The 13,924-nt window shown below is 26.3% G+C and overlaps 1 protein-coding gene across 1 annotated transcript; it reads right to left on the bottom strand.

Annotated features, from left to right (window-relative positions):
* Positions 1–1,721: 1,721 nt before the first annotated feature.
* LOC105627829 (sodium/potassium-transporting ATPase subunit beta-2) lies at positions 1,722–13,130 on the bottom strand. The gene is made up of 6 exons (XM_012209106.1): positions 12,980–13,130; positions 3,797–3,937; positions 3,105–3,224; positions 2,767–2,948; positions 2,318–2,597; positions 1,722–1,825 (listed from the first exon to the last, which is right to left on the bottom strand). The coding sequence occupies exons 1-6, from the start codon at positions 13,128–13,130 to the stop codon at positions 1,722–1,724; spliced, it is 978 nt and encodes a 325-aa protein (XP_012064496.1).
* Between the last annotated feature and the right edge of the window lie 794 nt (positions 13,131–13,924).

The raw sequence follows: 13,924 nt of genomic DNA, 5'->3' as shown, positions 1-13,924 counted from the left end.
TTAAATATTATCGTGTTTGATATACTTGCCAAATTTATTTTAAATTCCTTATTTGTAAAAAATATTTATACGATTACTATCTATTTCGCGATCCTTAATTTCTATTTGACAAAATTACTGACGCGTTCCAGTAAGGTAAAAAATATAATATTACCTGAGAACGTATTAATTTCTATAGTCATATATGTCATTTGAATATTAAAAAAGTCTTCAAAGTTGCTCGCCTGATTATAAAAAAATCTATCCAGCTAATATTATATATGTATATATGTATATGAGTATATTAAATAATTCCAAATGAGATTCTTTTATATGTATTATGTTGGTCGGTTTTTATATGTATATGTATAAATTGCGCTTATGAGCAAAGAAAGGCACGCGTAAATAATTGTAATTCTTTAAGATTTAATTATTCTATTCTTTCATTCTCAATTTTCAATTGCACAAAGGCGAAATAAACTCGCGCTTATGAGCAAATGAAGGCACACATCCCTGGCGAAAACTTTTTAGAATTCTTTATATAATTTTTAAAAATTTTCATATCAGAATTCTATATCAAAATTTTTTTTAATTCCTCTACAATTTCGTATTTTTTAAACAGTTTGTCAGATATTTTATACAAATTAAAATACGAGAAATATTGAAGAAATCTACATTTTTTTCTAAAATTTTTTACGTATATGAACTCTTAAATATTCTAAGATTTTTTTCATTCTATAATTTTGTTCTATAGTTAAAATTTCTGAAGAAAATTTATAAAATCTAAAAAAAATTTAAAGCATTTTTCAGAAATTTTTATAAATTTAAAATATGACAAGTTCTTAAACTAATATATTATGAGATATTGTGAAAAATTTTTTTTCACCAGAGATAGAGGATTATAATTCTTTGAGATTCCATTGTTCCATTCTTTTATTTCTTTTTAATTTTCATTTGTAAAGAGGCATATTAAATTCATAAAAAATTTCTTTTATCTGTAAATATGTAGCCGATATCAACGAGAATAACGACATTATAAAATAATATATTACACAAATTGACACAAATTGTAAATCAAAATTAGCAATACTAATATTTGGAATACTAATTATTAATTTTTTCACGCAAGAAAGATAATTTTATGAATGTCACAAATGATAAAATTATTACATTCTTAGAATTCTTGGGAAATAAATAATTACTTATTAATTAATTTAATTCACAAATCTAAAATGACATATGATTAATTATAAGAATAACAAGTCTTTTAAACAAGTCTTGTGTTAAATACACTCTCTAAAAATTCTTTTTAAATAAATTTATGATTATAAATAAATTATTGAAATCTAAAATAGCAGATTTAATGTGAAAGAGAAAAATTTATTAAAAAGTTATTCTCAATGATAGCACTAATTCTTAATATTAACATCCATTTTCTTAGTCGTTATTCTCGCTATGTCTTCATTCAGCATATACATATGCAATCTCTCAAAATTTGTGATTTTCATAATGCACTATTTAAAGTTTCGGAAATGTCTATTGAAAGAACTCCTTTGTTTTGTACTCAATTAATGTCATTCAGACAATCGGGCGGTATGTCGTCAACTTCGAAAAAATATTTGCTCATATTTTTATTATTTGGAAGATGAAGGTGCCTAATGGCTTCCTCTAATGTCTCTCGAAGACACTCGTGTTACTTTAAGAGACTTGCATAAGGTGCCGAAGGCAGTTTTTAGATTTCGTTAATCTATCATCAGCTCAAAATGGACCGCACCAATTTTGTCGTTACGACTATGCTTAATATTTTTTGCCCACGCTTTGCATTCGACATTTATCAAAATTCCAGCTGAAAATGAAAGATAAATGTAATTTAGTTTGTGTTTTTATTTTTTCATTACTCTATAAGTATACTATTTTTTTAGTATAATAAAAATTGTTAAACTATTGAAACAAAATAGCAGTGATCTTATCATAAATAAATAAATGAATAAAATGAATTAAACACTCTATAAGAGCAACTCGTTATTTTTAGTAGCATATATCATAAAAATGACTTTCCTTCTAATTATTTTGAAATCAATAAAATTTTAAAGAAGATTTGAAAACAGATTTATATAAAGTGAATAATAGAGATGCAGTCATATATATTATATAATCTTTTTGCATTATATGCTAGTAAAAATAATAGTTTTGTTCTTAATTAATACACAGTATAATATTAAATTAATTTTGTTATTAATTTATTTCATTTTGTTCATTATAAAATGATAGTTATTTAATTTTAGCACTTCCCAATCATTTCAGCACTCACCCTTATATACGCACATATTATACTTACTTCGTGGTCTGACAAAGTGCACTGCAACTAGTGGGCTCAAGTAACCTTCAGAATTTTCATAAGGATAAAAATAACCAGGAAAACCGCGTCGTGGTAAATAATTAATTGGTCCAATATTCTCCTGATCAGCAGGATTTTCACCTTCGCAGGATACCCAGATTGTGTTGAGCTGTAAGGAATTATTCCCTTTCAGACTAGCGATGTGTTCTTTGAGATCAAGTGGCATCTTTTCTGGTAAATGTTCAGTATCGTTGTAAAAGTCTGGTCTCCAGCCATAAATCTGATAAACAAAAATACAAAAAATATTATATATTGATTTTCATCAAATGTATAATATTGATTTTAATTGATATTGATTATTGAAGGTGTTTAAAAGTTAGTTTATATATTTGTCAATAAACATCTTGTTATACAAATTATCAAATTATTTTATATTATGATGCACGTACTTTGTTCAGCTTAAGGAAAATGCAAGGAGCGGATTTATGGTAGTTATATCTGTTCTCCTTAGTGCAAGGATACCAATTTTTTACATCAACATCACAAACTTTTCCAGGTGGCGGCGGCTGATTATAATCGCATTTGTTAATGTTAGCGCCAAGACCAAGAACAGACCCAGGGGTTATATAATCTGAAATAGTATGAAAAATTATCGATTAATAATCGACAATTATATTTGGCAATTAAAAAATTAATTATAGAAATTAATTAGGAAAGAATAACGGAAGTATGCAGATGTAAGCATCCTGATTGATAGATGAATTTCTTATTTATTATGGATGATTACCTTTTAAGAAATTTTGTAGTGAATCAACCCAGTGTTTGAAGTTTTCGTTGTCAGTGCCTTTGTACCAAATCAAAGTACTCTCCACATTCTCTGTCGGTGGCATTGGTCTAAATCCCAATCCTGTATATATAAAGCATAATTTCGTTTCCTTTAAGCAATTGCAACATATATTTTAATTTTTATATTTTATACTTTTTTATGCTAGTTTTATTATTTTATATTAAAAAATACAGATTACATAAATAATATTCTATAAATAATTAAAAATAGTTACGACAATTATTCAATATTTACAAAAGTAGAAAGATATCTTAACCATTTATCGATCTACTATCAATAAAAGATAATATTAGCTTATAATAAAAAAATTATTTTGAACCAAATATTTCTTATAAATTTTTGAATGTTATAAATATTATACTACAAATCAAATTTCATTAGTATATCAGGTTTTCAAAATAATTAATGTTAATTAAAATTTCAAGATAACGTTAATCTTTTTTATTAAAAAATTTCAAATATCGTAAAAAATAATTTTTTGCACATTAAACTTCAATTATTTTAACAACCTGACACTATGCATTGGTGCAATTTGAATTACATGCGTTTTTACCATTTAAAAATTTATAAGAAATACCTTATCTAGTTCAAAGTAATTAAAAAAAATATTTTTGTAAACTAGTGTAATTTACCTGGATTTGTTCCAATAATAGATCTTTCGAGTTGCCACCTCGGTATCCTTGGATCGAGTGTTTGAAAGAATCCCCAAAAACAAATGGCAACGAGCGCCGCCAGAACACCATAGAATATCAGGTAAAAAAGTCCAATTTTACCTATGTAGAATAAATGTAAATAATTAATAACAATATGTAAATTAAATTAAAATAATTAAATTATAAGGTAGGATAACTAAAACTGCATTCCGAACAGCATCGACTCTTTACTCGTTCGCAAAAAATAACGAAAACTTTCCATTGTAAGGCGTAACTTCAATCAACTTCCAATTAACTTAATCAGCAAATGCAATCGATAAAATCATTTAAAACAAAATTCCTTTATATAATTTGTCGGCCCTGATCTAATATTTTTGCATGTTAAACAACCAAAAATTAATAATTCTATGCATATTAACAAAATAGGTATTATTTGATGAGCCAATCACTGATTAAATTAATCGAAGTTTAATGAAAGTCATTGTTATGAATCTTCGATATATATAAATGTATGTGAAATATATATGAATTATATATATAAGAAATATATATATAAATATATGTAAAGAATTATTGTATTACGTTATATTTTAATATGTATTTTTTTCTCAAGTATTTTTCTAGGTAAATATTAAATAACAAGTATTAAATACATTTTAAACAATATCTCAAGTATGTAATACAATAGCTTTAGTCAAAACATGCTGTGCGAAGTATTTGAAGTCGCATGTACAGAAAAGCTGATTCTCGTACGCAAGTACTTCCTATAATATAGGTTAATTGTATTAACCACGGATTCAATTCGTAGAGGAAGATCAAAGCGTCTGGTCAAACGGTGCAATTCAATTACGCGTTTTATGACATTGTTTTGTGGACATCTATCAAGTAGGGTTGCCCATGACAAAGCTGTAATATATACGTAAAGGAACACTATTACATTCGATATTAAACGTAACACTATTTTTTTAAGAATCTAAATATATTTATGCAATATATCTTAACATATACATAAATATCATTAATTATTAATCGTGAATGATAAACTGATATTTAAAATTGATATTTTAGCTTGATATTTATATAAACAACTAAATATTTGAACTTATCTATAATAAGCTTTTAAATAAGATAATTCCCGAGAAAAAATGTTTTATATATAATTATATATAATTATATAAAAAAATTGACATATTTTGTATACAATTATATATATAAATTATATATGTAAAATATCCATTTATATAATATTTTTTCCTGAATTTAAATTAAGTTTTTATTATATTTATACATATGACAATCTTAATTACATTTTTTTAATAAACTATACACTTATGTATAAACAAAAAACTTTTCAACAGTTTCTGATGAAATTGTAAAACCGATTGATCAAATCATAACCTCTGCATTTTTTTAAAGATATGAAAAAAAATAAAAAGTAAATTTAATGTATTTTTTAAGAAAAAAGTATTTTGTACATAAGAATTAAAAAACAATTTTACAAAAGAATGTTTCAAAAGTTTAATACTGTGCAACTTTATATCCTTTACACTCATTTAAGTTTTCTTCTTTTTCTTTTCTTTGTCTATTTTAAATCAAGATTATCTATAAATAAAGGATACAAATTGAATAAAATTTTAAATAATTTTTTAATTGTTTTTCAATTAGCCACTTCTTAGTAAACGCCAACTAACGGTAACATAACATTGATATTATGTTAGTTGGTGTTTATTGGGTTTTCTCATTTATATGAGAAAACTTTACATTTTTAAACACTTTATTTTAACATTTCTTTTTAATATCTAAATTAAAATATCATTTGATAGCTCAAAATATAGTAAAAAATCTATTTTTTTAAAGAAAAGAATTGATATTTTGTTTTCAAGATTTTATTTTCAAATATATCCTTGAAACAAAGTTGTTTCAAGAAAATAAACTGCAAAATATCGATTAATTCCTAGTTATAAAAACTCGACTATTGAAAAGATTTCGAGCTCTCTTCTAATAATAATAATAATAATAATGAAAAATAAGAACTCAATGGTAGTTTATTTAATACTTCTTGACCCTGATTATAAAGCAAAATGTATTGTATTTATTCAAATAAAATAAGGAAGCATATCTCTACATCTTTAGAAATCAAATATTTATAATTGTATATTTTTGTCTATTCTTAACGAAAAACTCAAACTAATTTATAAGATTCAGAAGATTCAAAAAAAAAAAGATAAATAAAATATTACGAAATTATGCTTCATGTCTATTTTATTAACTTTTACTCAGAAATACTAAATATTTTTTTTACATGATTATTAATTGTAACTTTCTTTATTTAATATTTTTTTGATTAAATATATAGAATAATACAATCTCCTACAATTTAATTATGTTTTGCGAAATAAAACATCTTCCGAAATCTTTTTCAACGAAATAAAATCTTTTACAATTCAATCATGTTAAAATAAAATAAAACTTATTTAAGTAATTGACTTTATACTTCTTGAGAAGCTCATATTTCTTATATTTAAAAAGAAATGTTAATGAAACAATTATCATAATCTGTATAATGATCATTATGTTAGGATAGCAGTCGTATAACGATGATCTTGTTTTGTTACAGTTGATTCATAGTTCTCAGAAACTTGATAAGCAAAATCTTATTCAGTAATTTAGCTTGCCATAATACAATACGAGCCTCACAAAAATGTTGGATCAAATTACACGTTGCTTAAATCGCGATCAGTGAACGGAAAAAAACTCAGAAATATAAATTTTAATTGTGTTACTATGATCTGGAAAAGAAAAACAATTCATATATTTTTTAACGCGTCGAATTTGCGTTCAAATTTGCGAAAATGTTTCAGCTTATATTACGCTTTCAAAAAAAAAATGTTTTTATCATCTTTAATAAAAATTCGTATCTAGTAATGTGATAGAAACTTTGAAAAGGCTTTAAAGCTTCTAAATAGTCACTATAGGTATAGTTACTATATATTGAATCATGACGTCAAAAGCTAGAAATGACACGTTAATTTTTATTACGTGCCATTTATAAATAAAGACAATTTGGATAAAATAAAATGATGAAATTGCTTGCTTATCCCCCCCCCCCTGACAGTCAATAAATAATCGTAAAAAGGCACGTGTAAGTGAAAATTAGCTATGCATGCGCATTGAATAAAGGCATTTCACGTGCTTTTTATTACTTTTTACGGTTATTTGATTGATATCAGAGAAGATAAGCATAGTTTTCATTCATTTTTACAGTTTTAAAGCAATCTCATCATTTTATTTTATCCAAATTGTTTTTATTTATAAATGACACGTAATAAAAATTGTATCATTCTTAACTTCTGACGTCACGATTCAATATGTTGCGATGACTACTCAGAAGCCTTAAATTAAAGTTGAAGTGGTATATTTAGAAATATGAACTTTTCACCAGGCATCATTAAATCTTTAGCGCGTTTTATTTTAAAGATAAACATATATATGTGTAAACATACATAGGATGATATACGTTTATAGGATTGCATTAAGCACAGCAAATCACAATTATTTTTTTTTTCACACATTAAATCCTTAATTAACATTTTTATTATATACAACAGTTTACTCTGAGCTTAAATACAATTCTATGTCACTCTTATTCACGTATGCTTACTTCTAAAATAAAGCGCTAAAAGTTCGATAATGCCTACTATGATAAATTTAATATTTTTAAATATTTTTTTTGCAATTAATGTTTAAGATTCACTTTGAGCATGTTTTCCAAGTCTTTAAATATATTGAGTTTTCTAGCTACGAATGTGTATTTAAAAATGATAACAAATATTTTTTTGCGGAATTTTAATAACATTTTCTTTCAAAAATCTAATGTGATAGAACATTTTCGCTTGTGGATTCAGATATAACGCGTCAAAAATTATAAAAAACAACTTTTATTTTCCAAACCATAAATTTTTGTATCTTTATATTAGCTCTTATTTTTTTCGAACTATTAAAAAAATTGTTCCTTTTATACAAAGAAAAATAAGAAATAATTATCTAAAGCTTTTTGCATTTGTATGAAAAAAAGAAGGAATTATTTGTTATAGAAAAGAAGATAAGAAGTTTTCCTGTTTCCTAAGTCAAGAAACAATGGTTGCTAAAGTCACTAGTTGTGCAATCACAAATGAAACAAAAGAAATACATGTTAACTTATTTTTAACGAAAGATTACAAGATCTGACTTAACTTCAACGGTTCGTTTCCTATAGTTTTGATAACAATTTCCTCAATTCGGGTTGTCTCAGGTGATTGTGACTGGACGAAAGACAACGGCACAGTCGCGTGGGTATACCCTTCGGAATGGCCCTAAGTTACGTAATGCTATAATGCCGCCGTTTAAAGCCAATTGACCTCGTTATACACGTTTGCGCTAAAGGAAGTTTAACAATTGCCATTCAACTGGGCAAACCGTTGTATGCACCGCGAATCAAACATGCTCCATGCTTCCGTCTTTTTCTAGCATCGCTTCTATTTACCTTCTTCATTTATCGCGCTTTATAATGCTTCGGACATTAATATGGAGCTGCGTGAAAGATTCGAGTGGAAGATGATGCACACTTTGTGTGCTTACAGGATCCTATCTCATAACAAGTGTAAAATATTTTAACAAATCTACAGAAACTCCCCAAAAAGTTCCTTTATCTCTTTTAGATACAAACATAGCACTTTAATGGTTTTTTTTCCAATGTCTTAGAACAAGAAATTTTAAATAGCAGACTCGAAAAGAGATGAACAAAAGTATATAGGATTTTTTCGCTATATGTCAAGGTTAATCATATTTCAAGGATATATCTTGATATATGAATTTTTCGAAACTTAGTGTGGCTAGCATGAAACTTCAATCGTACACAGAGGCTTCTGAGCCAATTAAACCAAAACAATCTTGTGAATTAATACACAGTGTTGGTGTATGCATTTGAAAGTCTTCTCTTTATTGTAACAGGAAAATTGAATTGACCAGTCAGTTGCCGATATTAGAAGAAGATAGATGTAACATAATCAGACTATTTATTATAGTTGAATCTAATTAAAATTATATAATTTTTATATTATTATTATATATTATATTATTATATAATTATTATATAATAAGTTTTAATATAATAATAATTATTATATGATAAATTTATAATATAATTGCATATAATTACATACTATATAACATACTATATAACAAGTTTTGATTTTAGAATACTACTTTAAACATCCTCCGCGATATTTCGAGCATATATTAAAGCATTTTTCATTTTTGTGTTTAATTTGTATTAAATTTATGTTTCTGCGTTTTCCGTTTCTAAATGCTTACATTTTCGAATCAAGATAGACATTCTAGCAAATAGGTTTAAACATTTGAATTTTTTAAAAATTACCATCATTTGAGGATATCACGTTAAACTGTAAGAAGGACTCGCATATATACTTTTATATAGGCGAGTGCGTAATAGCCGTTAGGTCGCCATAGCGACAGCAGTAAACACACCCTGGGATATATAAAGACAGGGCAGTAACCACCTTCGGCATGATCGACACGGCGCCGATAGACTAATTAATTGAAGCTCGCAAACAGTCTTCTTCATACAATGACGTAATGAATGCCTCTTTATCTTCCCTAGACACTCTAGCTATTTCGGAAAGAGCTCATCGTGTTTTAGGCATTTAATAATTGCGACCATTTTTACGATTCGAGATAACAGCAATGTTAACCCTCATGATAGTATTTATTGATGGCCAATTTGTAGGACGTGTCAATAAATTTATTAGCATTGAAATATATATCATATACATACATTAATTTTTCATAAACTTAAAATATTAATTTATTAATAATGATAATTCTATATTAATATTTAAGCAATAAAAAAAATCTGTTGTTACAAAACATGAATCTAAAAATATATTTGTGCAACTATAACTAGATATTAATGATTACATTATAGTGAAGATACCCTCATATATCTTAGGTCATTGACACTATTACGTGCTAAAAAACAAACATGCAGTAATTGCCGGTAAAATATACTGGCATTAATCGTTAACATGCCGTCATGACACATCATGCAACAACGAACAATACACGTCAATACTTAATAGGTAATGTAATATGATTAGTAAGCATGCTTTTTAGTTTTTTATTCTTTCAATATTTTATAAATTCAGACAATAAGAGAAAAAAATAATTACAGCTATTATGATATTTATTTATATTGCATTTCTATAAGACCATATATGTCATTTGTGTCGTAGTTTATAAACTTCAACAAGTTTCATTGAAGTAGTTTCATTGAAGAAATAATTTATATAGATACAAATCCGTTGCAAAAATTGCACGTCCCTGTGTATTTCCTTCTATTCATCATTAATGTTGTAATATGCCTGAAATGCATAGATAATATCACCAATTTCAACATTGTTAAAATAATTAGAAATTGTTGTATGTAGAAAATAACACAAACTCGTACAGAAATTCATACAAAGATAACCTATCATTATAGTTTACAAATCGAAGTATAATCTATTGTATCATTATTATCTACTTAGGATATATTTCTAAATTATGTAAACATAAAATGTTTTGAAAAGTCTATTAATCCAAGTCTTAAATCTATGATTAGAGTAAAGTAAATATTTTTTATATTTCATTATTGTAATTTTATATTTCTTTTATATATAATTTATATAAATTACTTTACGTTATTACACGTTATCTGATGTTTGAATTAATTTTATATCATCATTATAGAGTATTCTTGAAACATGAGATCTTATAATTTTTCGTAGTAGTTCTTTATGCATGAATAAGAATTTTATGTATATATTATCTCGCTCTTTTTTTTTAGAATAATTCAAACGTTTTTTGTTTTTAATAATTTATACATATGTAAAGTATAATATAGTAATAAGTATGTAATAAAATACATTGTAATTTATTTTAATTGCTATACATATATTCTAAAATATTTTCTACATTCGTACTAATTCTTAATTTACATATATTTTTTCACCGGATTTTTTAATTATATTAATTATCATTAAAATGCCAAACTAATAACATTTCTGATCTAAAATCAATTCTGGAATTAAAAAATTCTATCTATTTTGTAACTTTACTATAAAGATCTAAAAATTCTAATAACTTTATGTTTAATTCTTTCAGTCATAATAGAAAAATGTTCATTTAAAAATGACATACATAATTATTTTATTCCAATTTGTTAAAATAAAAACAATTACAGTTTTGTTTAATATAACATTTAATTTTAATGTGAGATATTAACGCGCGGTGTCACTTATAACAGGCATATATCCTCATTTATTCAATTATTATCATAAGCTGACTCAACAAAGTAATGTTGAAATGTACTCACAGGAATAATTTAAAAATACGTTCTATTTCTTTAAAAAAGAACATAAAACTAATAATTTATTTAGATGGTGTCGTAATTGAACTAAATTTATATTTACGTATAATGCAAAATAAAATAATAAAATTTTAAATAATTATATCAAAATTTTAAAAATGTTGAAAATGTTACAATATTTTAAATATTGTAAAAAAAGAATTTGTATAAATAAATATAAATTTATTAGAATAGTGGACAAGAATCAGCTGACTAAACAAAATCTTGGTTATTATATTAAACTTTACATTAATTTTTATTTAAATCTAAATATTTAAATCATTGCTTACACCATTATGATTATATAGCATTTGTCTATTTAAAGTCTATAATTTGCTTAATTATTGCACTAAAGAATAAAAATTCTGCATTCTTTATAAATTCTCAAAACTTTTATCTGTGTTCATCAGTTCTTACATTAAATTCAAAGTATTAACCCTTCGTTGACATACGTGGGTGTGAGCCACCCACAAAATTATTTTAACTCTGAAACTCAATTTTCTTTTATTTTGTAGAACAAAAATATAATGTTTATAAAAAAATCTTTGTTTTTTCAATTCTCAAAATAGCCTACATTCAATATATAAAATAAATTTATCCAAAACCACATTACAAACTAATTTTTTTTAAGTATCATATCTGAACAACAATTCTGTAAATTTTTAACTTTTAATATTAAATTTTTTAAAAGTTACATCTTTTTCAAAGATTTTACTTGTTTTTTCTCTATTCATCGAACTCAAGAATTTTTTCACAAAAACTGTAATGAAATCTCAATTAAAAACTATTTGAATGTATTCTACAGACCTTGAAATTGACTCATAATTTTTTTCATATTGATCGAATTTTTTAAATGAGAATGTTAGTTGTTTAAACATTGCTCTGAGTGTGAGTCACCCAGTGTGTCAAAAAACGATAAAAGAAAAAGGAGTGTCAACGAAGAGTTAATAAAATTATTTTTTAATTAATTTTTCTCCTTTTTTATATATATAGGTACAAAAAGAAAAAGAGTGTGTAATTAATTTTTTAAAAATACTCAACTCTAGAAAACTTCAAATTTGCTAAAATTAATTTTGCTAATTGATGTAATTTTGCTAATTAATATTTAAAAAATCTATAAAGAAAACCCGACTGACACGCCCTACACACATGTGTACTTCCTTTCAATAGTATTTAGAAATGTTTACGATAATTAGATATATGTATAGTACATAAAAAATAACTTATTTATTTTTCTTTATTTTCTAACAATACAAAAATAATTTCAAAAATAATATTCATTGAAATGGATGGAAAGCATTATAACGATTAGTATCGATACTTTCCCAGACAATAGAATAATGGAGTTGATTAAATATAATTGGTGCGCAATCGATCAAATAACGAATTAAATCGACTTCTATGTAAGAAAAAAAATTGCAAACTTCGAAATTTTTTAAACGTATCGTCAACAGGCGGATCTTCTTCAGTGAGAATATGAAAATGTTCGAGACGCTTTAAAATTAAATGACGCCACGTTTTTCGCGTGGAAAGAAACGATGCTAGGTGTGTCTACTCGGAGAAAAAAAAATCAAACAGTATCGACAGTTGTATCCGATTTCGACTTAGCGATAGTATCGATACTCTGTTAAACCGCATCATAACTTCTATGATAGCTATCACATAATTTCTTCCATATCGCATGGAAGAAATCCTAAAGCTGGCAACACCGCGCTTACCCCAACTACTGGCAGTCCTGCCCATAAACGCGCCGGTCTCGCGATTGTATAGAAAGGTCTTCATAGACTGGCTGACCGACATGCTCGGTGGTTTTTCATACGGATTCATCAGCTCCATCGCGGTAACCATCTTCGGATCTTTGGCCACCATCCCGTCCCACCTGTTACAAGAATGATTCACAAAACGCGCGCACCCGCCCGCGGTACCTCAAACACACCGAGTTCTTTCTCAAATTCGAAACACTCTGCACTCGAAAGTAACTTGCCGAGCGAGCGTTCGCGCGTCGGGATTCGCTTTTCTCTTTCCCTTTCTTCGCTGATTCGAAACGCTCGACAATTCCAACTCGCAGGTTACTCCGACTCGCAGGTTACGTCGCCAACAGTTCTTTCTTCGGCGCCACCAGGTTGACTAAACGCGCCCAAGCGCGCGACGACCTTCCTCCTTCTCTTTCGCTTCCTTCTCCCCTCCTATGCTTTTCAGACTGCCCCTCCTTGACCGCAGGTTCGGACCCAGTTCTCTGCGGGACCTAGGTGCTGCTAAAAACGTGTTTACTAAGATAACTCTCTTTAAAAAGAGAAAAAGGGATATTTTAAACAAATTCAATATTAATTGCAATTAAATTTTAATAGATAAATTTTTTTTGTAATTGTTAATAAAACGTGATATTATATTATTATAATTATAAATCACACTTAATGTGAGATACACGTGAGTTGTTATCTCATGTCACGTGAGATAACAATAAAAATTATAACAAGTTATGAGATCATATTTTATTTTTAAAAATTGTACTTTTTTACCGAATGTATTTCATGTGAATATTATCTGGTTTTCAAATAAAAAATTTTTCATGTTAGTTTAAAATTATATTTCATATTTGTTATTTTCATTTATTATTTCACACTTATTATTTTCACACTTAAAACAGTGGCAATTCATGTCCT

Source organism: Atta cephalotes (assembly GCF_000143395.1).
Source record: "Atta cephalotes unplaced genomic scaffold scaffold00010, whole genome shotgun sequence".
NCBI lineage: Eukaryota > Metazoa > Arthropoda > Insecta > Hymenoptera > Formicidae > Atta > Atta cephalotes.
Note: the sequence above shows the minus strand (reverse complement) of the source record. Positions and strands in the feature narration are given on the sequence as shown.

What these genes read in the sequence shown, in the direction of transcription:
- LOC105627829 (XM_012209106.1), bottom strand. Translation starts at nt 13,130, where the DNA reads ATGGTGGCCAAAGATCCGAAGATGGTTACCGCGATGGAGCTGATGAAT. An exon ending in ACTACAAAATTTCTTAAAAG is followed by an intron (nt 2,949 to 3,104) that starts GTAATCATCCAT and finishes ATACTATTTCAG; the next exon opens with ATTATATAACCCCTGGGTCT. An exon ending in GCACTTTGTCAGACCACGAA is followed by an intron (nt 1,826 to 2,317) that starts GTAAGTATAATA and finishes TTTCATTTTCAG; the next exon opens with CTGGAATTTTGATAAATGTC.